At 47.3% G+C, this 23,557-nt stretch overlaps 1 protein-coding gene across 14 annotated transcripts; it reads left to right on the top strand.

Annotated features, from left to right (window-relative positions):
* Positions 1-1,523: 1,523 nt before the first annotated feature.
* Positions 1,524-23,193, top strand: ZNF605 (zinc finger protein 605). 14 transcript variants are annotated; one of them, XM_082417660.1, is made up of 9 exons: positions 1,529-1,620; positions 2,473-2,621; positions 5,639-5,737; positions 5,839-5,965; positions 7,511-7,573; positions 8,083-8,141; positions 14,434-14,554; positions 14,737-14,877; positions 18,331-23,193. In XM_082417660.1, the coding sequence occupies exons 6-9, from the start codon at positions 8,127-8,129 to the stop codon at positions 20,124-20,126; spliced, it is 2,073 nt and encodes a 690-aa protein (XP_082273786.1). In that variant the 5' UTR covers positions 1,529-1,620; positions 2,473-2,621; positions 5,639-5,737; positions 5,839-5,965; positions 7,511-7,573; positions 8,083-8,126; the 3' UTR covers positions 20,127-23,193. The 14 variants fall into 14 exon arrangements, with proteins under 14 accessions (XP_082273775.1, XP_082273782.1, XP_082273786.1 ...); XM_082417650.1 differs by lacking the exon at positions 7,511-7,573 and adding an exon at positions 12,788-12,827 and having other exon boundaries at positions 1,530-1,620; positions 7,981-8,141; XM_082417659.1 differs by having other exon boundaries at positions 1,530-1,620; positions 7,981-8,141.
* Positions 23,194-23,557: the final 364 nt, after the last annotated feature.

Raw genomic sequence — 23,557 nt, 5'->3', positions numbered from 1 at the left:
GATCTCATTCTCTATACTTTCGTGTATTTTTAAAGTATTCTCAATTTAAGAAAACAATATTGGTGATAGTTTTATGATTTCTAACGATAATACTTCTTATATCATTATCCATTTATGAGACATTTATTTTCACATGTTGCGGTAGTAGTATCTCAGCACTTCTGTGCGTTGTTTTTTTTAATGGACATTCTAGGTTGAATTTATTTAAAGATTTTTCAGTATTTAATTAGATGATGATGCATGTTTCCCCCTTTAATCTACTGATATGGTGAAAAGTCCTGCAATGACTTCTACTTGTTTATGATATATGTTTTTAAATGTATTGCTTGATTCCATTTGCTATTTTTTTTAATTTTTCACATAAATATCATAACTGAGACTGCTTTACAGTTGTTGTTTTTTTATTTACTTTTGGTTATGGTGTAACTATTTTGCTATCTTTGTGTTAAGAAAAGGGTTCGGTCTAGATTTTTCAAGAAATTGGTAAGATTATATTCTTTGATAATGTGGAAGATTCACCAAGGAAAACACATGAGCCTGTAGCTAAGAACTTTTTTAAATTTTTAATTTTATTTTATTTTTGGCTGCATTGGGTCTTCGTTGCTGCACGCAGGCTTTCTCTAGTTGCGGCGAGCAGGGGCTACTCTTCACTGCGGTGTGCAGGCTTCTCATTGTGGTGGCTTCTCTTGTTGCGGAGCATAGGCTCTAGGCCCGCGGGCTTCAGTAGTTGTGGTTCGCAGGCTCCAGAGCGCAGACTCAGTAGTCGTGGCACACGGGCTTAGTTGCTCCACAGCATGTGGGATCCTCCTGGATCAGGGCTCGAACCTGTGTCCCCTGCATTGGCAGGCGATTCTTAACCACTGCACCACCAGGGAAGCCCCCTAAAAACATTTTTAACCATCACTTTAGGTCTAAAAAGATATTATTTTCTTAAGTTAATTACCTAACTATTCCTTTATATCACGTACTTCATTAAGTTCTAAATTTATTAACATAGTTCCTAGATTACATATAATTGAGCAAAATATTCTTTCACAAATATTTTAATTTGTTCTTTTTGGCTAATTTTCTTTTTTCATTACCAATTGTTTTTGCTGTTTCTTCTCACTTTTTGATAAAAATCTCTAGTATGATTTTATATTTTATTTAAAAAATTGGATTTATCAAGTTTAGTTTTTTCTATTTTAATTCCTTTTATATTCTGCTTTTATATTCTTTAATTTAATTCTCTTCCCATAATTACATTTTATTTCTCCCCAAATCCCTCATTTCATTTATTTTCATTCTTTTTGTTAGTACTGTTGAACTGGATAAAACGTACCTATACTACTACTTTGATTTTATAAATTACTTTGCTCTATGATCAAAACTGGAAGGGATGGTGAGCACATTGCGGGGGGGTTGGGGAGCGCAGGCTACATCCCACCGTCTGAACCGGGAGCCCCAGGCAGCCGCAAAGAGCTTGGCACCGGGAAACCTCACCCCTGTCCATCAGGGAGGCGCGCCGCGGAGGCCTCTGGGAAATGTAGTACTAAAGCGAACGGGGCTCCGGGAAATGTAGTTCTGCGCGGACACTTCCGCGGCCGGGCCGTGTCTGCCTCGGCGCCGTGGGCCAGAGGGGTAAGGGTGTGGGGGGCGGAGACGGGACGGCGGGGCTGCGGGCTGGCGGTGGCCTCCGCGTCCGACCGGGGCCGCGGTGACCACGGCGCGGACCGGCTCGGGGCCACGCCGGCGTGCGCACGAACCGGCTCGGAGCCGGGTGCGGGGAAGGCGCGGGAGGACGGCCCTGCCGCGCAGGCGCCGATTCCGGTCCAGGTCGGGGGGCGCTGTGGGGGAGGGGCGCGGGGCGGCAGAGGGGAGGGGCCGCGGGGGCCGCGGGGCGGCCGGGCAGCGGGGAGGCGGGAGGGAGCGCGACGGTGGGGAAACGTTTGGGGGACAGGGGTCTGGAGGGGCGGGTGTGGGCGGCAGTGATGTGGGAAGCAGGAGGGAGATTTGGGGCGCAGGGCAGGGCCTCCCGTGGTGGTGGGAGAGGAGGGGCTGTGCGGGGAGACGGGGGGGCTGATGAAGCCGGGGACCCTTGGCGGGCGAGGTGGTGGAATGTCTGTGAAAATCAGTAATTCGGGGCCAGGGGGGGGTGAGTGGTTGTGCGGAGAGAATTAAGTGGATGGTGGGGGCCTCTGGGAGGGGCCTCTGGGGGGACCTTAGCCTCGGGGGCTGGAGGCAGCAGGCCCTGGGGGTGAGGGAGCCCGGAGGCTCCCCTCGGGAGTGAGTGGAGGGCTGTGCGGGGCCGGCGTGTGCGCTGGGGATGTGGGTTAGGGTTTGTGTGCTGCAACAGTTAAGGCTCTAGCCATCCACGATTTGCGTGCCTTTGGCTTGGCGACTGGGCGCGAAGGGATGAGCGACGAGGCTCTGTGGGCGCGTGGGGGGCACGTAGAGGGCCCAGAGTGGTTGCACTGCGGATTTCGTCGGCAGGAAGGGCCGCTGGTTGCTGCAGTGTTGGACTGTACCTGAGGCGTGTGCTCCTGGGAAGATCCCCCCCCACCTCGGGTTCCGGGAAACAGCTGGCTGCAAAGGACCCCCTTCCCACATGATGCCCTTGTTTACCTGTGACAAGGCCATAGGTAAATATGACACAGCCCCTCTCATCTTTTGCCTCATCAATGATTAGCTGAACCGTTTGTTCTCACTGATTAGAACGCTTAGAAACCAAACTTTGGTTCAGCTTCTCTCCTTCCCGCAGTTCCCTGAACTCTGGGCCGTAAGCTTGAGCAGCGTGCAGCCCGCCACCGCGCCCAGAACTGGCCGAGCTCCGGTGAGATGTCCTCTCGTCTGCTGTCTGGTCCCCTGCCCTTTGATCCAGCTTCTCCACACTCTGCAGAGGTGCTGTGCCTCTTAGGGCCGCAGCGTCCTTCCTCTTTCAGCACCCCTCCCCCCGTAGAATAAATCCTCGGAGTAAAACATTTCTTTGCTACGTCTGCGTTTGGTTTGACTTGACAGTTCGATGGTAGCTTTTTCGGTGGAGGGCAGTGACCGGGGCGGCCCGTGCTGGTGAGTGGTCTGGGCCCGTATTTGGGGATCTTGTGGCTGAGGCATCAGGTCGGAGGCCGCGTGCCAGTGGCAGGGGTCTGCACACAGGTTGACGGGTGGCCTGTTGGGGGCTGTGAGGGTGATGTGGGGGTGGTAATTGGCGCCGTTGGAGAGGCGGGGGGTGTTTGTGCAGAGCTGGGGGCCCTCGCAGGGTGATGAGCTCTGGGGGTGTCTGAGTGGTGGGTGAGCTCGGCGTGGACTGGAGAGTGGGTATCTGGAGGTGAGTGGCTGGCAGCCCCGTGTGATGAGGCCTGGTTCAGGGGGCGGGTGGTGACAGGCTCTGTGAAGGTGAGTGGGTGGGCACCGCGAGAGGGAGGGATTGGAGTTCTCTGGGGGTCCTTTGGGACTCAGCACTTGGGGTTCCACTGACTCAGCGTCTAGTCAGTGGATAGACTGTGGAGGTTATTGAGTGGGGTTTGGAGGAGCCAGTGATGGGGTTTCTTGGCCTTGGCATTGAGAAGCCTGTGGAGGTCAGAGGGCTCTGGGGTCGTAATCAACCAGGTGGTCCGTAGGGAGGCCTGTGGCTGGTGTGCAGGGCTGAGTGACGGAGAGCCTGCCGTGACTGGGAGTCAGGGGTTCTGTGGGTGTCTGATCGGGGTTTGGCTGAGGAGAGACTTTGGGGTTCATTGATTCACGCACTTCTGTGGATTGGTTTTGTCACTGGTGGTTGGTGATGGGGGGGCCTTGCTAGAGGAGCGATGGGGACTCACAGTGTGTGTAATTGACGGCCCAGACCCCCTGGGGGGCGTTGGGCACATGGGGTTTATGGAGTCAATGGTTGTGTGGCCTGGAGACTCGTGTGTCCAGTGATCTGGGGGCTGGGGGTTCTCAGGGGGTCAGTCAGTGTGATTGAGGCGGTCTTTGGAACCGAATTTGAGGGGCTTTGGGTGTTGGTGATTGCGGGGCCTGTAAGGGTGGTGTTTTGGGGTTTGGGTGAGTCCTGCGTTGGCTCAGGAGAGACCCACGTTGTGACTTCTGTTCAGTAACCGTGTTGTCCTTTGTTCTTTGGCCCCTCTCACCCAGCGTGTATGTGGCTGTGTTGGTCAGTGATGGCTCCTTTTACTTGAATATTTCCTTGTTTAAAAGTGCTCAGAGACCCCACTGGCTAGGAGTCCTCCCCCTTGCTCCAGCCCTTTGTGTCGGATGCCCCTTGCCGGGCCCCTCCTCCTCAGGGCTCGGCTAAAAGTCATCTGCAAGGAGTGCCCTCCACCCACCCACTCTGGCACATCTGAAGTTTCTTCTGAGCACTCTCACAGTCTGAAATTATTTTACTAACTTATGTGTCTGTTTCCCATCCTAGAGGGCAGGGACTGTCTGTCCTGTTTAGCGGTCTCTCCCACGTGCCCGGAACAGGGCCTGGTAGTAAGAGGCCTTCAGCAAATTGCTGCTTTCCTGGCCCGTAAATGAGACTGTGAGTGTGTGTCTAGGTCTGCATTAGTGTGTGAGTGGGATCTGACGTGGATGTGACAGCACAGTGCAGGAGTATGTTGGGGTCCTGGGGGAGGAACCAGGGTGACTGTTCGGGGTGTTAGTACAGTTGGCACGTCCCCTTTTCCAGAGGAGAAGCTACAGAAGGTCTCCTGTGCATCAACCCAAAAGGGGTCCAGATGAGATAGAAGCTTCCAGGGCAGGTGGGCCTGTGTCTCAGGGGGCCTCAGGTTTGGAAAGCAGTGACTCTGGGCTCTCTTTTCACTGGGCCTTCTAGACCATCGGGACCTGCCCGTGCCCAGGAGCCCCAGGGAGCTCCCTGCGCGTCTCGGGAAGAGGCGCTTCTCCTTTGGGTGTCGCTCTCTGCTCTCCCAGGACGTTTTTCGTGAGAGACCTGTTCTCATGCACCACACTCTTCACTCTGGTCTCGGGAGAGTCCGGTTTCACTCAGGGAATCTGACCTTTGTGTCTGCTGCCCCCCATGCGTGGGCAGAACCCATGCCATCCTTCTCCGTTCCCAGCTGTAGAGTTCTTCCTGCCCTGGACGCCCTCGCTCTGCCCTCTGCCACTGTTTCAGGTCAAATTTCAAAATCCAGTCTGTCCGTCTAGATGGAGATGTCTTGACTCTCCACAGGATCCTCAGCACCTGGGTAACATTGGGACCTGCCCTCCCTCCCTGGCCTGTGTCCTCCCTCGATTCGCTAAAGGACAAAGAGGGAAACGTTTAAGGCCCTCGAGAGACGGTGCCAGGAGCTGGTCCGTTGTCCGGCTGGCGTTGAGCAGCATTCCTGGGTTTCCTTTCCTCTTTCCCTTGCTGACCGAGGGTGTGGGGCTCCCGAGCGGGTGGTCTGATTCCAGCCCTCAGCCCAGCTCTAGGGGCGGGCAGGAGGGGCCTCAAAGGGGCCAGGGTTCTCTCCACTCTTGTTAGCTGCCCGGGGGCAAAACCTGGCAGTCTGCTAACGCCAAGGCATAACTTTCTTCCCTCATTTGTGGAGGGCGAGTCCGCCCATCTCTGTTCCGCTGGGACCCTGAGGACACCGCCCTCCTCTCCCCGCATTCTTTGTTAGAACAGGGGGCTCCTGCTCTAGATCTCCTGTAGCTATTATGTTCTCTCCTTGCTCAGCTTACTTTGCGGAAAGGTGCCCGCTGACCATCCACCATGTCGGTCCTCCTCTCAGCCTGTCAGCCTGTGGGACCAAGCCGGGAGCACGAGGGGCCGCAGGTGTGGACCGCGGCGCTGGACGGATCTCGGGGGGGAGGTGGAGTTTGTCCCTCGTGCCCCCAGGCTTACCGGCAACTGAATTTTTGGATATTTCCTTTCAGGTGTACCCTCACGAAGGAGGCCACATCCCTGTGTGACCCAGCTGTGAGCCCGTGGAGTCCTTGGCCCTGATCCAGTATCCGGCCGGTGTAAGTGACCTGGTTCGTGAGTGGTGGAGAAATTGAAAGTGTAAGTATTTGTGTGCATGAAGACGTCGTGTTTTTTGTGATTGTGCTGATCTTAACTCTTGGTCCATCTGTTCTGATAATTCTGCCTCAGATGATCTCTGTAATACAGTTTGTGATCTTTTAAAAAGTTTTTAAAGTAGTGGTTGTACTCGTTTGTTTGGTTATTTGGCTCATTGGGGAAATAATTTCAACCAGTCTCTGCCAATCCAGAAGACTTCTCCACAAAAGTAGAAGAGAAAGAATAGGTGGTTGTTGTTTTTAAATTTTTTTTTTTAATTAAAAAAAATTTTTTTGGCTGCACGCGTGGCATGCAGGTTCTTAGTTCCCTGACCAGGGATCGAACCCGTGCCCCCTGCAGTGAAAGCATGGAGTCTTAACCACTGGACCACCAGGGAAGTCCCTTAGAATGGTTTTATTATTGAATAAAAATTGAACCAGAATTTGATGCCCACCTCAGGCAGTCTGCTAAAGACATTGCGAGAGACAGGAAGAGATCATGCCCTTTTCTGTAGCCGGGCAGGTACAACCCGTTATACACACGGTCTCAAGGTAAGTGATCATTTGTCACATGTAGTCCATCCTAAACTTGCCCGGTAGTTGGGGTGGCTACTGTGTTAGCTGCTTGCCTTCATGCAAAGGAAAAATACACTTGTCCTACCTTTATGATGGGGGTAACTTTACAGTTTGGAGCCGGGTGCCAAAGTCAGGCTGGTTAGGCTCCTGTCCTTGCAGAGACCCGGAGAGAGAGGTGTCCCTTCCTGGGTGATTCAGAGACGGCTCCCAGGTCCTTAAGAAAGGCATTCTTGAGTTGTTAAACTTAGTTTTAGGAAAGATTTACATACATCCCAAAGGGGCAGAGAAAGATTTTGTAATTACAGATTTTCTACAGTAAATAGTCTTTGAATAAGGTTCTGGGGAGTCTTTTTCTTTTTAATTTGTATTTGCCCTCACAGGCTCTGAGCTGTATCCCCCTAGAGGTGTTATCTGCTCTCCTGCTCTGATAATTGCATTAGGGAAGGGCTGAGGCCAGGCCTTCGAAGCAAAGGGGAGGGAAGGCACCCCAGGGCCAGCAGTGTGGACCTTAGAGCCACTGGATAGCCCCGTGCCCACCACTTGTCTGAGCAGCTCTTCCGATCAGGGAGCAGAGACCCTTAGGAAGAAGCAGGTGTGGAGCAGTTTCCTTGGGGTCCACGGGGCGGTGGGAGACAAGTAAGTGCCTGAAGGCAGCTGGGCCCTTGCCGTTTCTGTGATTCCTAAACTCAGCAGGGATTTTGATCTGCCTTCTACGGTGGCCTAGGCTGTTCTGCTGATTTCCGAGGGAAGGGAAGGCAGTATTTGTGCCAATGTGAGCTGAGAAAGAAATAACGGAAAAGATTTCCTTAGGCCTCTCTTCTCGCTGCGTCTGCTCTGGGCTGTAGCGGGGCCGGCTCAGCCGGAAACCCACAGCTGAGCATCAGCTTCACCGCGGCCTCCGTCTCCCCCGGGGTCTCTCTTCTTCTGGCCATTTTTTTTAGTTCCTCTGATCTATGCTTTCCTTTTGCTCCAGGGCTGATTTTGGAGTAGAGAGCCAGCACCCCAGGCCATTTCCCGTTCCCTGTCCTGCCTAGAAGTGAGTGGCGTTTTATTCTGTAGTACCTGTGCCAGTGGTTTCATCTAAGTGCCCCTGGGAATAGGTGCTGCAGGGTGAGTGAGCCAAGACTGTATTTCCAGACTTTGTTGCCGTCTCTGCAGAGTGCTTTGAGGTGGTGGGGCTCCCCTGGGGTCTTTGGTTGAACCAGCGAGGCAGGTGGCTCCCGTCGGGCATTCCCAGGTGGGAGCCAGGCTGCAGAGCCCAGGGTGTGGTGCAGGCCTGGCCTGGCTGCGGTTGGCTCGGCTGACACATGCCAGTAGCTCACTTTCTATCTTGTTTCTTAGTGCTAGCAAATAGCTTGTCTGAGTTCCCAGCTATAGAGAACCAAGATTGAGGTCCCCAAATGAATTACATCATCTAAAATAAAATTCCCACTGCACCTCCAGGCCATGGCTCTCAGGAGCACGAAAACTCATGTGAAAGAAGAGGCCTCAGGACTTGGGGTGCATTCCCAGTCCACAGACCTTTGACCAGAGGCCTTTTTCCAGAGCATCAGGACAGAGCAGAGCAGATTTCCCAGGAACGGGGGAGAATGATCAAGTCACAGGTGAGTTATTTGTCCTCTAGCAGTTTTATCTGTGGGTGTGATGAGGCTCACAGGCGTCTCTACAACTAACAGGAAAGGTCTAAATACATTTAACTTATAACCGGAGAAAATATAACCTTGGGAAGGAAGATGTCAAAAGAAGTACAAGGTGGATCATAGAATCGTACAAAAGTCTTGAAGATGGGGCATAGACGTAAGACAATTAAGGCCCTGCACTGTTGGAGTTGAGCCGCAAGCTTCCTCAGATGTTCCCAGAAGCCGCCACAGAAAGAGAAACAGGAAGAGTTGCGTGGTTTCCTCTGTCAAAAAGCAGACCATTTGCTCGGTGGAAGCAAACATCTCCTGATGGTTACCTGTAAAGAAAGCGTTTTGCTAGCTGTTGATGTAGATGACGTGGCAGGTGACATCCTGTAACGGATGAACACATTTCTGTGGCTGTTCTTCGCCGGTCCTAGGTGGGCGCGGGTGTAAGGAGCACAGCAACGGGCAGCAGGCCTGGGTCCACGTGCCACCTGAGCTCTGGGTTTAGGGAAGAAACCTGAATCATCGGGCACAACTGGTTGTTACAAAACCTTCAGATGGCCCCATATATATTTTCTCAGTTGGAATTTCGATACATTTTAAGTAGAACTGTTTTTGCTTCTGCTGGCAAAAGCTGCACGGGAGGGTATCTGCCTTCAGTTCCTTTTCCTGACCTTTTTTTTTTTTTTTTTTTTTTTTGATGTATAGTTGATTTACAATGTTGTGTTAGTTTCTGCTGTACAGCAAAGTGGTTCAGTTATATATATATATATATATATATATATATATATATATACACACACACATTGTCTTTCATATTCTTTTCCATTACGGTTTATCCCAGGAGATTAGATATAGTTCCCTGTGCTCTACAGTAGGGCCTTGTTGTTTATCCATTCTATATATAACAGTTTACATCTGCTAGTCCCAACCTCCTAATTCATCACTCCCCCTACCACCCCGACTTTATTTTTTATTTTTTTAAATTTATTTATTTATTTATGGCGTGTTAGGTCTTCCTTTCTGTGCGAGGGCTTTCTCTAGTTGTGGCAAGCGGGGGCCACTCTTCATCGCGGTGTGCAGACCTCTCACTATCGCAGCCTCTCTTGTTGCGGAGCACAGGCTCCAGACGCGCAGTCTCAGTAATTGTGGCTCACGGGCCCAGTTGCTCCGCGGCATGTGGGATCCTCCCAGGCCAGGGCTCGAACCCGTGTCCCCTGCATTGGCAGGCAGATTCTCAACCACTGTGCCACCAGGGAAGCCCACCCCGACTTTATTGACTCAAGAAACGACTGCGGTATCCCTTCACCTTTCTTCTTTTTTTTTCTTTAATTAATTAATTAATCTTTTGGCTGCATTGGGTGTTCGTTGCTGCACGCAGGCTTTCTCTAGTTGCAGTGAGCGGGGGCTACTCTTCGTTGCGGTGCGCGGGCTTCTCATTGCAGTGGCTTCTCTTGTTGCGGAGCATGGGCTCTAGGCACGCGGGCTTCAATAGTTGTGGCACACGGGCTCGGTAGGTGCGACTCGTGGGCTCTAGAGCACAGGCTCAGTAGTTGTGGTGTACGAACTTAGCTGCTCCATGGCGTGTAGGATCTTCCCAGACCAGGGCTCAAACCCGTGTCCCCTGCATTGGCGGGCGGATTCTTAGCCACTCTGCCACGAGGGGAATCCCTCTCTTCACCTTTCAAAACAATTCCCATCCACCTAGCTGACCTCCTCCCTCTTTTCCTCCCTCTGTTCCTTTCTTTGTTTTAAAAATCCTGTTGTTTAAAGCAGCGCATAGCACTGTAGCTTTTCCCCTTTGCTGCTGTGTTCTGTGCCAGGAGCTCAGCAGAGCTGAGAGGGCCGAGCTGCCAGGTGTCAGAGTAGCTGGTGACAGCAGCCAGGGTGACAGTAGCCGAGAGTGATGGCACGAGCGAGAGCCGGATGCCGCAAAAGGCGCCAACTCCCCATTTCCTTTTCCTGAGGAGTGAACAGCGCCCTGGCCACGTGTCAGGTGTGTTCGCTGCCCAGGGAGCCCCGAACAAAAGGCTCCGGCAGATTTATGGACTTGGGGGCCAGGAGGAGGGGAAGAGGAGGAGGGAGTGGAAAGTACAGGGTACCGGGTCAGAGTGCGGACAGTGTCTTCAGGTTCCCCCTCCCACAAGGGGGTCTTAGAGAGGCACCTGAGAAAGGCTTCTGCCAAAGGCCTCAGGCAAGTATGGTACTGGCACAAAAACAGAAACATAGGTCAATGGAACAGGATAGAAAGCCCAGAGATAAACCCACGCACATATGGTCACCTTATCTTTGATAAAGGAGGCAAGCATATACAGTGGAGAAAAGACAGCCTCTTCAATAAGTGGTGCTGGGAAAACTGGACAGGTACATGTAAAAGTATGAAATTAGAACACTCTTTAACACCATACACAAAAATAAACTCAAAATGGATTAAAGACCTAAATGTAATGCCAGACACTATCAAACTCTTAGAGGAAAACATAGGCAGAACACTCTATGACATAAATCACAGCAAGATCCTTTTTGACCCAGCTCCTAGATAAATGGAAATAAAAACAAAAATAAACAAATGGGACCTAATGAAACTTAAAAGCTTTTGCACAGCAAAGGAAACCATAAACAAGACCAAAAGACAACCCTCATAATGGGAGAAAATATTTGCAAATGAAGCAACTGACAGAGGATTAATCTCCAAAATTTACAAGCAGCTCATGCAGCTCAATAACAAAAAAACAAACAACCCAATCCAAAAATGGGCAGAAGACCTAAATAGACATTTCTCCAAAGAAGATATACAGATTGCCAACAAACACATGAAAGAATAACATCATTAATCATTAGAGAAATGCAAATCAAAACTACAATGAGATATCATCTCACACCGGTCAGAATGGCCATCATCAAAAAATCTAGAAACAATAAATGCTGGAAAGGGTGTGGAGAAAAGGGAACACTCTTGCACTGTTGGTGGGAATGTAAATTGATACAGCCATTATGGAGAACAGTATGGAGGTTCCTTAAAAAACTAAAAATAGAACTACCATATGATTCAGCAATCCCACTACTGGGCATATACCCTGAGAAAACCATAATTCAAAAAGAGTCATGTACCAAAATGTTCATTGCAGCTCTATTTACAATAACCAGGACATGGAAGCAACCTAAGTGTCCATCATCAGATGAATGGATAAAGAAGATGTGGCACATATATACAATGGAATATTACTCAGCCATAAAAAGAAACGAAATTGAGTTATTTGTAGTGAGGTGGATGGAGTTAGAGTCTGTCATACAGAGTGAAGTAAGTCAGAAAGAGAAAAACAAATACAGTATGCTAACACGTATATATGGAATCTAAGGGGAAAAAAAAAAAAAAGGTCATGAAGAACCTAGTGGCAAGGCGGGAATAAAGACACAGACCTACTAGAGAATGGACTTGAGGATATGGGGAGGGGGAAGGGTAAGCTGTGACAAGGTGAGAGAGTGGCATGGACATATATACACTACCAAACGTAAAATAGATAGCTAGTGGGAAGCAGCCGCATAGCACAGGGAGGTCAGCTCTGTGCTTTGTGACCACCTAGAGTGGTGGGATAGGGAGGGTTGGAGGGAGGGAGATGCAAGAGGGAAGAGATATGGGAACATATGTATATGTATAACTGATTCACTTTGTTATAAAGCAGAAACTAACACACCATTGGAAAGCAATTATACTCCAATAAAGATGTTAAAAAAAAAAAAAAAAAAAGGCCTCAGGCAGAGACGCAGGGCACCCGAGATCCTCACCGGCCCCTTGGAGGCCATGGCACGCAGGCTGCGCTCCAGGTCTGGGGGCAGGGGTGGGGGCAGTGTCCCCCAGGAGGCCTGCGGGGTAGCCCTCTGGGCCTGCCTGTGTTTGGATCTGAGGATTCACACGTAGGTTTTTAACCAGGAGCCAGACTCCTCAGCCCACCTGCTTGATTTTTCAGGACCTGAGTGAGAAACAGGCAACCCCATCATGGACCTGAGCAGGTCGGACCTAGAGGGGCCGAGACAGGAACCAGGGAGTTCATCCAGGGCAGCCTCCCAGCCTGCATGTGGTCTCAGCCGTTTCCCAATCAGGAAGGCATGTGTCAGCCCATCAGGAGGCTTCTCAAGTGGCCGTGTGAACCTTTGTGACCTGGCACAAGGCAGTTGGTTCGCATAGCACAGCTCTGGCAGCAGGCGGAGGCTGGCCTGAACGCCTGCCAGGGCTGAGACAGCGGGGTCACACGGCTGGGTGTGCACACCAGGAGCACAATCCCAGGGCCTCCAAGCAGCACATGCTTTCATCAGGCAGTTAGGCTAACGGGGCCCCAGCGTGGCTTTCCGTTGCCCAGTCTGAATAATTTACTTCAGTCCTTGGTTTCCGAGGGGCTGCCTGTGGCGCTGAGTTCCAGGCCATTTTGTTTGTCCAGGCCCTGCCACCTCACGGGGTGCAGACAGCATCGGGGCTGTTGCGTGGGAAGCACGGGGGCCGAGGCGCCCTGTGCCGCTGGCCGGCAGCCCCGTCGAGCAGGAAGGCGTCAGTCTACACCCAGAGCGGTCACGGGCGTGGAGAGAAGCACAGGGAGTCATTTTCTTTTGTTTCTTGTTTTTTTTTCCAGGAGGAAGGAAAGCTTTCAGGAGCAGGTCTAAAACACAAAGGTCGTTAATATCTTTCTCCCTCCCCTGTGCCTCCCCTGGTGCTGGGCTTTATATTCTTTTCTCTCTGGTCATCATCAGTGTGTCCCATTTAGTAATCAAAACTTTAAAAGAAATCATCTCTGTTTTCATCCAGACCCTTTGTCTGGAAAGACACTTTGTCCCTATACAGAGGGACAGATATTTTTACATAATTTAACCAGAGAGACAGAGCGTGTTTAAGAATTGGTTCCAGAAACTCCTGAGTTTTTAAAAGATTTGAAAGTGGTTGTACGGGATCTGGCACTCACTGAGTCTTCGGGACGGGGTCGTAGGGGTGGCAGCTCCTGCGGGGTCTCCCGCAGGGCATGACAGTCAGTGACTGTGAGAGGGGGGCTGTGACTGGGGACAGCGTGTCTGAGCCCCGGCGTGGTGAGAAGGGCCGCTCCCTTCTGAGCTCTGTGCTCCAGGCAGGGGTCACCGTGAGCCCCCCTGTCAGCCCCTTAAGCCTGTCCTAGAACTGTCCATTAAAACGCTCACTCAGCCCCTCTGCAGCTATGGGGCTGTTATCAGATGCAGTGAATTCGAACAGGAAGTAAATGTGGTCAGGTAGGGCCTGGAGAGTGTGACCCGTGCCTGGGGAGCCCATGAGGATGGCCAGACCAGATCCCAAGAAAGTGTCAGGGTCCAGTGAAACCCTCTGGTTGGGACCAGAGGACCAGTGAGATCCGCGTGTTGACAGAGTCCTGGCCCGCTGGCACGGGAGCCTGTCCCTGAGCAGTGTTTTGGGCCTTGTCCAGCGTCTGGAAGGCAGGACAGCTTTCCACGCTGTTTCGGCACCTTCTGATGACACGGCAGCACACGTAACGTGGGCCCAGCCTGGGACGGTATTGGTCTCTATGGCGTCCTGTCCTTTGCCCAGATACCAGTGGCACCTTCTTTGAGAAACACTGCTTATTTAGAGACAGCATATTCCAACTTCTTATTCTATGGGTAGATGGGTGGCTAGGTGAATGAATTCATAATGATGAATATTTTAATAACATTTTTGTTTTCCTCTCAAAGTATAATGCGTGACTAGGATATTATATTACTTATCCATTGCTATGTAACAAATTACCCCAAACTTCAGTGGCTGAGAACACAAACATGTATCTCAGTTTCTGTGAGTTAGGAGTCTGACAGCTGCTCACCCATTTGATTCTGGTGGAGGGTCTCACGCGACCCTGTCATCAGGATGTTGAGAAGGGCTGTGGTCATCTCACGGGCGGTAGGGAGGTGACCTGCTCCAAGCTCCCTCACGTGGGTGTTGGCAGGCCTCGGGTCTTTGCCACGTGGGCTTGTGCACAGGGCTGCCTCGCCATGTGGCCCAGGGAGAGCAGGAGAGGGTTCCCAACGTGGAAGTCACATTCTCTTACACCTGATCCAGCACTTCTACCCTGTTCCATTCGGTGGAAGTGAGTCAGTAAGTCCAGCCCACAGTCAGGATGGTGGGGATTAAACGAAAGCATGAATCCCAGGAGTTGGAGATCATGGGGCCATCTCGGAGGCCGCCTGTCACTGTAGAGAAGAAAGCCTGTATTCAACAAAGAGAATGACTTCCGATTTAACAGGGATTATGCTTTTTTAGATATCATTTGAGGATGTGGCTGTGGACTTCACGTTGGAGGAGTGGCAGCTGCTCAATCCTACTCAGAAGACCCTGCACAGGGATGTGATGTTGGAGAACTATAGCAATCTAGTTTTCTTGGGTAAGAACATTCTTGTGTGACACAGGGCGCACCCAGCAACTGTGGGACCCCTAAGATGTTATGGATTTGGGGTTTAAGTTTCAGATGTCAAAAGATTTTTTGATTTCTACACCCAATTGAAAGGCTTTTATTTGCTTGTTTTGTTTTTTAGTCTCTGTAGTGAAATCTTCTTTATATTTAAGGGTCCCTCAACCCAAGCAGTTGGGACTCTCTGTGTTTCCAATTGACAGGTTATCAAATGATCAAACCTGAGGCGATTTTCAAACTGGAGCAAGAAGAGCCATGGATATTAGGTGAAGAAATCCTAAGTCAGAACTTTCCAGGTGAGAAATAATCAGGTATATGGCAGATAGTGAAAGTTAGGTCTCGGGTTTTGATGACAGGTTGGTACTTTTGAAATGTTATCTGTAAAACCGTGTTTAAAGTTCCTCCGTCCTTAGGGTTGACTCAGGACTAGTGACACGAGTCCTTCCTGACTTTTCATGTGCTCTCCGTCCTGGTCTCCACATCAGGATGCGTCCCCTTTGGTGGAGCTGGTGATGAAGTATGCCCCGTCTTCCATAGCCGGCAGCACAGTCATTTAGGACCTGCCTTCGTGGATACGCCCCTTCTGCTAGCTTCCCCAGTCCCACCTGTACAGGTGGGCTTCCTTCCTCCTCTTTAAGAGTTCATAGTTTTTTCCTGTTTGAGGTGACACTTATTACCTTTGAGTTCCCTTTATTATTTTTCTTTTCTCTCCCTAATTGGTCAGATTTCTATTTCAAACCCACATGGATTAGAAGGTGAGTTCATGGATACAGGAGAAAAGTCTAACGCCTTAAGCACTCTTCCGGCCTCCCTGCAGATAAGAACTTCAGGGTCAGTGTCCAGGGCTTCTTTCTGGTGCCTTTGGTATTCAGCTTCTAAAGCTTCTCATTTTTCCCTTCAAATAGTCTGCTGGGTTTAAGACCTGCTCTGTGGTACTTTAATGCCATTTGTGTTGAAGACCCTCACAGTGTGGCAGCATCTTATCTCTGCAGTTTTTCCTGTGCCCAGAGGTCCTGGTTGACGCCACTCAAAGTAGTTCTTTCCTCGTGTCTTTCACATTTGTTTCTCTGCATGTGGGCCTTTGGTTGTCCTACCCTTTCCCATTTAGACACCCTCCCCCTCTTCACTTTAAGCTCTTTTTCCACCTCCAGGGAGTGTTCCCTGACTCCCAGCCTTTTCTGAAATCTCTACCCACTGAGCAGTATTGTAGGAACCCGGGTGTGATCACATATTATCTGTAATTCCTTAACCAATTAGGTCTTCAGGTTTTTTCCCACATAGAAAGATGGTGAGTAACTTACTCTTCTCTGTTCTCTATGGAATTTATGCTGTGTAATTACTAAATACTTCATTAATTGGTTGTGGTGAGGCCAGGTAAGGCAGGAACTTTCTTATTTATCAAATATTTCTTTAGTACAAAGGTTTTCGTCTAAGTAAGTGTTTCAGCTTACCTTAGGAAATATTTCAAATTACAGATGTCTAGGCACCATTCACATGGATTATTAGGACTGGGTATGTGTAGTTTAGAAAAGCTGTCAAGATAGACTTTATGTTCCCCCGTTAATTTAGAACCACTGCTATTTTGTAGAATGAGAGGAGTTGAGATAAAATATGAGTCATGAAATAACCTTGCAGGACCAGAGAATTTTAATTTAGAAGAAAATATAAAATTAATTCAGTGTTTGAACATGAAGCATTTGTGTCAAAATGCAAAGTTAATTGTCAAGATTAACTATATAGAAAGGAATTGCTTTAGACGTTTAATGACAAGTGAAGAGTATTTATCCTACATGTATTGAGGGCTAGTTATGCGCTATGTAGTGGGGGTACCTCAGTGAAAAACACAAACCTGTTCCCTGCCCTCAGGGTTTACATTCTAGTGCGAGAGACAGAAGCAAGGTGATTACCTATTTGATAAATGCTGTGAAGGGAATAAACAGGGTGTTTGTTAGTGTGCCCTTAAAATTATGTGAGCCAGGCATGCTGGAAGCTGGGCAGGGAGAGCACATGCAAAGGGCCTACAGCAGGAAAAGGCCTTTGGAGTCAGTGGGACGGGGAGGAGCCCAGTGTTGTGAGAGGGAGTGGGGGGCTGGAAGGAGCCGGCACGCAGGGGTGCGGAAGCCGTGATAAACGTCTGGGTTTATCAAAGGTTTCTAAGCAAAGGGTTAAAAGGCCTGAGTACATTTTCTAAATATTACGTGTTGCTGTGTGGAGACTAGAGTTGGGAGGGAGCAAGCCTAGAAGTGGGAATATCAATTGAAAATAGGGTGAAATGAAGGCAGAAAGGACCGGAGTGTAATGGAAACAGAGACGGGGAAACACACGTGTACCTGCGCCTGAGGTGGCACCAGAGAAACCCAGTCCAGGTGTTTGCCAAAGTGACAAGACTTTTTTAAAATTTCTTAAAGATTTTTTGGTACAGTTTAACTTCAATATTGTTTTATATCATTTAACTTATTAGTTTGGATATATATCTTAGTCTTATTTCCTGATTTGATTTGAATTAAAATTTGTAATTTTTCTTTAACATTTCCTAAAACAATTTTTTATAAACTATTCAGGTGGATCTCACACTTCTGTGTCTACAGACGACTTTGCTTTTAACCCCCTAACTTCTCTCTCTAGTCTTTAAAATACCCATGAATAGCATTATCATCCACACTCACTGAAGCTTGGAACGTTGAATCCTTTGTTCTCCTCCGTATCGGGCTCTAGTTGGTTCTTCCTCTGAAATTCTGGTATGTCTGAGAGTTAGATATGGCTTTTTCCCCCCCCAAAAAAATTATCCTGCAGAAAAGGAGTGATAACTTTATATCTGAGATCTTGCCATATCTTTCATCTTGGGAGTATTACCTCACAATTCCTAGTAAAGAATATAGTGAACTAAACAAACCTTTAAAAGATCGTTTTAAAATATTCAATAAATGGTCATATTGTGGAGATCACAAATAATTGTACTTACAGGGTAAAAAAAAAAATCTGTCCTAATGTTATGCAAAGAATACTTGTGGTTTAGAATAATTTCCATCATACACAGATGCAATATATAGATGATCGATTCAACTAAAATGTCAAAAACCTAAATACAAGTGTTGATGCTGAGCTCTGGAGAACTCTCGGATAATTCCAAAAAGTAACTCTCATGATGGTGAAATTACTGATATCAGTGATTAGGGTGAGGATCTTGAATGAGAATGTTTTTTTAATGTACCAATAGTACAGCAAACTAACGTACCTCACCTTTCAGACGTGAAGTTGATATCCTGCATTTGCTGTACATCATATTCAGTGTTTCTTCCTGTCTGACGTTCAGCACTGTGTACTAATCTTGCTCTTCTGTGTACTGTGATTCTCAGCCTTCTCTGATGGGGTACTTACCTGCCTTCCTCCCTGATTTCTGCTACTCACAGCGTCTGGGCACACAGTAGATAATCAGTAGGTTATTGTGGAATGAGTGCGTTAACCACCCCAGTATTTGATCAGAAATTGCTTGTCTCTTTTACCTCATCATGATCACTTGAGTATATTTCATCTTCCCTTATTTGAAAGTTGTGTTTATAAACATTTGTAATTTCAAAATCTGTTTTCATTTCTATTAAAATTTTCAATGCCTAATAAGTAGACATTGTATTTGGGAGATTTTTTTTTTTTTGATGGACTGGGATATTAGGCTCCATTTCAGAAGACTTATTCAATAAGCATAATCATTGGGGAAATTTACACAGTATGGTTCATTTTTTCCTTTTTAGAAGAAGTCTGGCTAGATAATAATCTCAAAATGTGGCACCAGGATAATCAAGACAAGCTTAAAAGTATGGAGAGAGGCCATGAATATGACGTCTTTGGGAAAATGTTTCATTCAGGCATTAACTTTGATCATTTAGGAATGAGATCCCATAAATGTGGCACAGGTGAAAAAAGTTTGAAACATCCTTTTGATTTTCTTATTCCAAAAAGTAACTGTGAAAGAAAAAAACTTGATGAGATTAATAAGAAATTATTATTCTGTATCAAGCCTGACAAAACCTGTGGTGGAATAAAATACTCTGATTGCAGTAAATGTAGAAAAGTCAGCAGTAAAGAGCCAGGGCTCATTACAAACCAAATAGCACATACAGGAGTCTGTTTATGCATGGAATGTGGTAAGGTTTTTAACAAAAAGTCACAGCTCATTATACATCAGAGAACTCATACAGGAGAGAAGCCCTACGGATGCCGTGACTGTGGAAAAGCCTTCTCCCAGAAGTCATTACTCACTATTCATCAAAGGACTCATTCAGGAGAAAAGCCATACGGGTGTGGTGAATGTCAAAAAGCTTTCAGCAGGAAGTCACTGCTCGTTTTACATCAGAGAACTCATACGGGAGAGAAGCCCTATGGCTGCAGTGACTGTGGGAAGTCCTTTAGCAGGAAGTCACAGCTTCAAAGACATCAGAGAACCCACACAGTAGAGAAGCCCTATGGCTGCAGTGACTGTGGGAAGGCCTTCTCCCAGAAAATAAGGCTCATTACTCATCAGAGGACACACACAGGGGAGAAGCCCTACAAATGTAATGATTGCGGAAAAGCCTTCTTTTGGAAGTCACAGCTTATTACTCATCAGAGAGTTCATACAGGGAAGAAACCGTATGCATGTAGTGAGTGTAAAAAAGCCTTCAGCAGGAACTCACTCCTCATTAGGCATCAGAGGATCCACACAGGAGAGAAGCCCTATGAATGCAGTGAATGTGGTGAAGCCTTCATCAGAAAACCACAACTTGTCAAACATCAAATGACTCACACAGGAGAGAAGAACTATCAGTGCAGGAACTGTGAAGAAGCCTTCTTTAAGAAGTCAGAGCTAATTAGACATCAGAAAGCTCATTTAGGAGAAAAACCCTATGGATGTGTTGAATGTGGAAAAACCTTCTTTGGGAAGTCACAGCTCCTGACACATCAGAGAACTCACACCGGAGAGAAACCTTACGAATGTGGTGCCTGTGGGAAAGCCTTCACCCAAAAGTCCAGCCTGGTATCTCATCAGAGGACACACACAGGGGAGAAACCCTATGAGTGCAGCGAGTGTGGGAAAGCCTTCAGTGAGAAGTCAAGCCTCATTCACCATCAGAGAACCCACACTGGAGAGAAACCCTTCGAATGTAGTGAGTGTAGGAAAGCTTTTGCCTGGAAGCCACAGCTTCTTAGGCATCAGAGAATTCATACAGGGGAGAAACCCTATGAATGCAGTGAGTGTGGGAAGGCATTTGTTCAGAAAGTACAGCTCATTAAGCATCAGAGAAATCATACAGGAGAGAAGACCTATGGATGCAGTGATTGTACAAAAGCTTTCTTTGAGAAGGCACAGCTCATTATACATCAGAGGATTCATACAGGAGAGAGACCCTATAAATGTGGGGAATGTGGGAAATCTTTCACTAGAAAGTCGCACCTTATGAGGCATCAGAGGATCCATACAGGAGATAAATGCTATAGATGCAGTGAATGTGGGACAGCCTTCCACAGGAAGGCACAGCTCCTGATACATCAGAGAAGTCATATGCTGTAGACATGGGGCGAGTGCGGTGAGTATGGGGAGTCTGCCATCAGGTGTCAGGCCCCTCACACTCTGAGGACACGTACAGGAGAGAAACCCTGTCACTGCAGTGACTGTCTCACCATACAGAATTCGGAAAGAGAACTTTTTTTTAAGTAGGCAATATAGGAAAACCTTCTCCCAGAAAACAAGACTTATTACATATTGATGGCTCCTCAGTGTGGAAGTCTTCTCAGTATTGTGTTAAGTACAGACCTTTCAGTCAAAAGTGACAGCCTATTAAATATTTAGAAGACCTAAACAGGAGAAAAACTCAATTGTCATAACAAGTAAGTGAAAGATTTCACCGGGAAAGGGTAACTCAGAGTACACTAGAGAATACATGCACAAAGGAAATACTGAGTATTATATATTAGAGGTCTCATGCAGAGAAGTAGTCCTAATAATTTGAAGAATTTGATAAACATGATCCTATTAAAATAATTCTAAAAGGAAGATGTGTTCATTGTATATAAATTATTATGAGAAAATAGGCATTTTAAAGTGGTAGCTGTGTTTTATGTGTGAAGACTTCTGCTTTTTGCTATGGTGCTATAGGAAGAACCAGATAAACTCTCCTGCCTTAAGCAGCTAGAAACCGTACCATTTATGAAATAGTGGTTTATAGACATATGTCAAACACAGGTTTGTGATCCCTGGCAGGAGGTGGACAAGGTGAGGAGAGCCCCACGACTGCCCAGCCTAGACCCTGGGGGCAGCGTCCAGGCTGCAGGTCAGGGAGGGGAATGAATGTGGTCCTGCTGGACTGAAGAGAGTTGCCGAGTTGGCGTCTGGGGAGCCCTGGTGGCTAGAATTTGCAGGGAAAAGCTTCTGGAAGAAGCTTCCCAGAGAGGGCCTGCAGAAATCCGCAGTGAGTCCCCCCTTGAGTCTGTGGGCTTTAGTGCTGATTCACACATGTGTGGAAGGAAGCTGAGACCATGAGAGCGGCACTGGGGAGCAGTGAGCTGGGCAAGCCCTGGAACTCAGCGCAGGCGGGGACGGTTCGCGTTCCCACCAGCCACACGAAAGCACGTGGGCATCAAGAGAGTTCCCAGAACAGTATTGTCTTGATGGGGAGGGTAACTAACCCTAGATTAAAAGCTACTCTGGATCCACAGTGACTGGCGTCCAAACACTTACCTGGCATGCCAAGGGGCAGGAACATATGACTTGTAACCAGGAGGAAAATCAGGCAGTAGAAAGAGAAAAGACTGAAGTGATTGGAATTAGTAGACAAGGATGTTCAAATAGCTATTGTAAGTATAAAGTAGAGGAAAACATGAATTTGACGAAACATAAAGTGGAAGATATATTTTTAAAAGCTCAAATGGAACTTCTCAGGATGAAAACAACATCTGTAAATTAAAAACAAAAAACTGGATGGAATTAAGAACATATTAGACATAGAAAAAGGAAAACAATCAATGAATTTGAACAGTAAGTATAAAAATTATCCAGATGAATGATACACACAGAGAGGAAAAGACTGGGGGGAAAGGAGAACAGGGAATTAGTTACTGTGGTGTAACATACATGGACTGGGAGGTCCAGAAAGAGAGGAGGGAGAAAAAGGATTTGGATAAACGATGGCTGAAAAATATCCACATGTGATGAAAAGTATAACTCCACATATTCAATAAGCTCAAAGAACCCAACACGTAAGAAACATAAAGATACCAATGGACAACATCATCGTCAAATTGGTGAAAACCAGTGTTAAAGAGAACGATTGTAAAACGCCTGGAGGAAAAGACACAACACGTTCACAGAACAAAGAATAACAACATACTTCTGGTCAGGAACTATGCAAACTAGAAGACAGCAGAGTGACATCATTAAATTATGAAAGATAAAAAAGAAACCCCTGCAACCTGGAGTTCGGTTGCCTGTCGAAAACATCTTTCAAAAGTGAAAGCAAAAAAGACTTCAAAGAAACAAAATCAGAGAGAGTTCCTGCCTTAAGGAAACATTGAAGGAAGTTTGGGGGCAGCAAGAAAAGAACACTCTGGAAATGGTGAATGTGTGGGTGAATATGAAAGTTTTTCTTCTCATTTTAAAATCTTTCAAAAAGGTAATGGACTGCTTAAAACCAAAGTAATGACAACATACTTGAGGTTATGATCTATTTAGAAGTAAAGTGTATGACTACGATAGCACTTAAGTGTGAATCTTTAAAAATAGTTGAACAGACTGTGTCGTCTGAGACAGGGGCTCGGGATGACTTGTGTTTGTAGCAACTGCACGATGGAAGCTGTCTGTGTTATGGATCTGTGCACGTCTCCACACCCATTCTCCTTTTTCTGCTCTGCATGCCCAGAGGGAGTGCACGACTGCTTCCTAGGGTTTCTGCTCAGGTTCACACAGGGAGGTATGTGTCAGCCCTCCCTCCCTCCTGCTGGCCTACAGACACCCAGATGGCTGCAGCTCCCTGCTCATCAGATGTAAGGGTGTTAACTGCTTCTGGGGGCTTCACGGTCCCTGGTTGGTTTTCTTAATTGTGAACACAAATCTGTAAATAGTCCCTTTATTAAATGTTCTTGAGTTAATAATTTGAGTGTAACATTTGTTTTCTGTGACGTGTTAAATGATGAACGGTTGACCAAATTTTGAGTATCAGTTACTGGTCCACGGGGCAAAGATTGACATCTGTCAAGATTTCTCACACTCAACATCAGTGTTTTCTCTTTGTGTTTTAATAATTCAGTAGAAATTATAACAGAGTTCTTTGTGTTTTTTGTTTTGTTTTGCTGCAAACGTAAGTGGCTCTGGAGATCATTACCATCTGCTCCATATGCTGGTGGTCTTGCAGTTATTACTAGAGTTTCTTCACTGATAGAAACCGAAATGTTTATGAGGTCTTTATGCTGCCTCTGGGTTAGCTGAACGCCTTACAAGAAAGCGTTGTTATTTATGTTAAATGTGTACAGACAAGAAAAAGGTAGCCCATTACTGAATGAAGAAAGAAAGGAATGATGTACTGTACTTCCCTGTACTCTCAGTTTAAAAACTTGTGCTGCGCAATTAAAATACTCTTATTCAATGTTCTGCTGTTTTTATTATAATTCGTGCAGTCTGTCACCCGTAGACAAGATTTCCCATCTCAGGAGTCAGAATCACCCCAGAGAAGCTCTTCAAAGGCTCCACACCAGTTCGCATCACAAACACCATGCCAAATTGAAAATCAGCTTTTCTAAGATTAAAACAGAGGTGCTTCAGGTACAACCTCATGAAGCCTAATAAATTAGGTGGAAGTAGACTGTTAGGCTGGTGTAGAGCGCACTCCCCTGTCATTTATCAGACATCCTCTCTCACCCAGTCTTTCTCTCCTGCTGACACGCAAACCTCATTCGAAGGGAAATAATTGCCATCAGGCTACACAGCGGTATTTTCTCTAACAGTTGGAT

The sequence above is a fragment of the Balaenoptera physalus genome (assembly GCF_965194825.1).
Source record: "Balaenoptera physalus genome assembly, chromosome: 12".
Lineage (NCBI taxonomy): Eukaryota > Metazoa > Chordata > Mammalia > Artiodactyla > Balaenopteridae > Balaenoptera > Balaenoptera physalus.
Note: the sequence above shows the minus strand (reverse complement) of the source record. Positions and strands in the feature narration are given on the sequence as shown.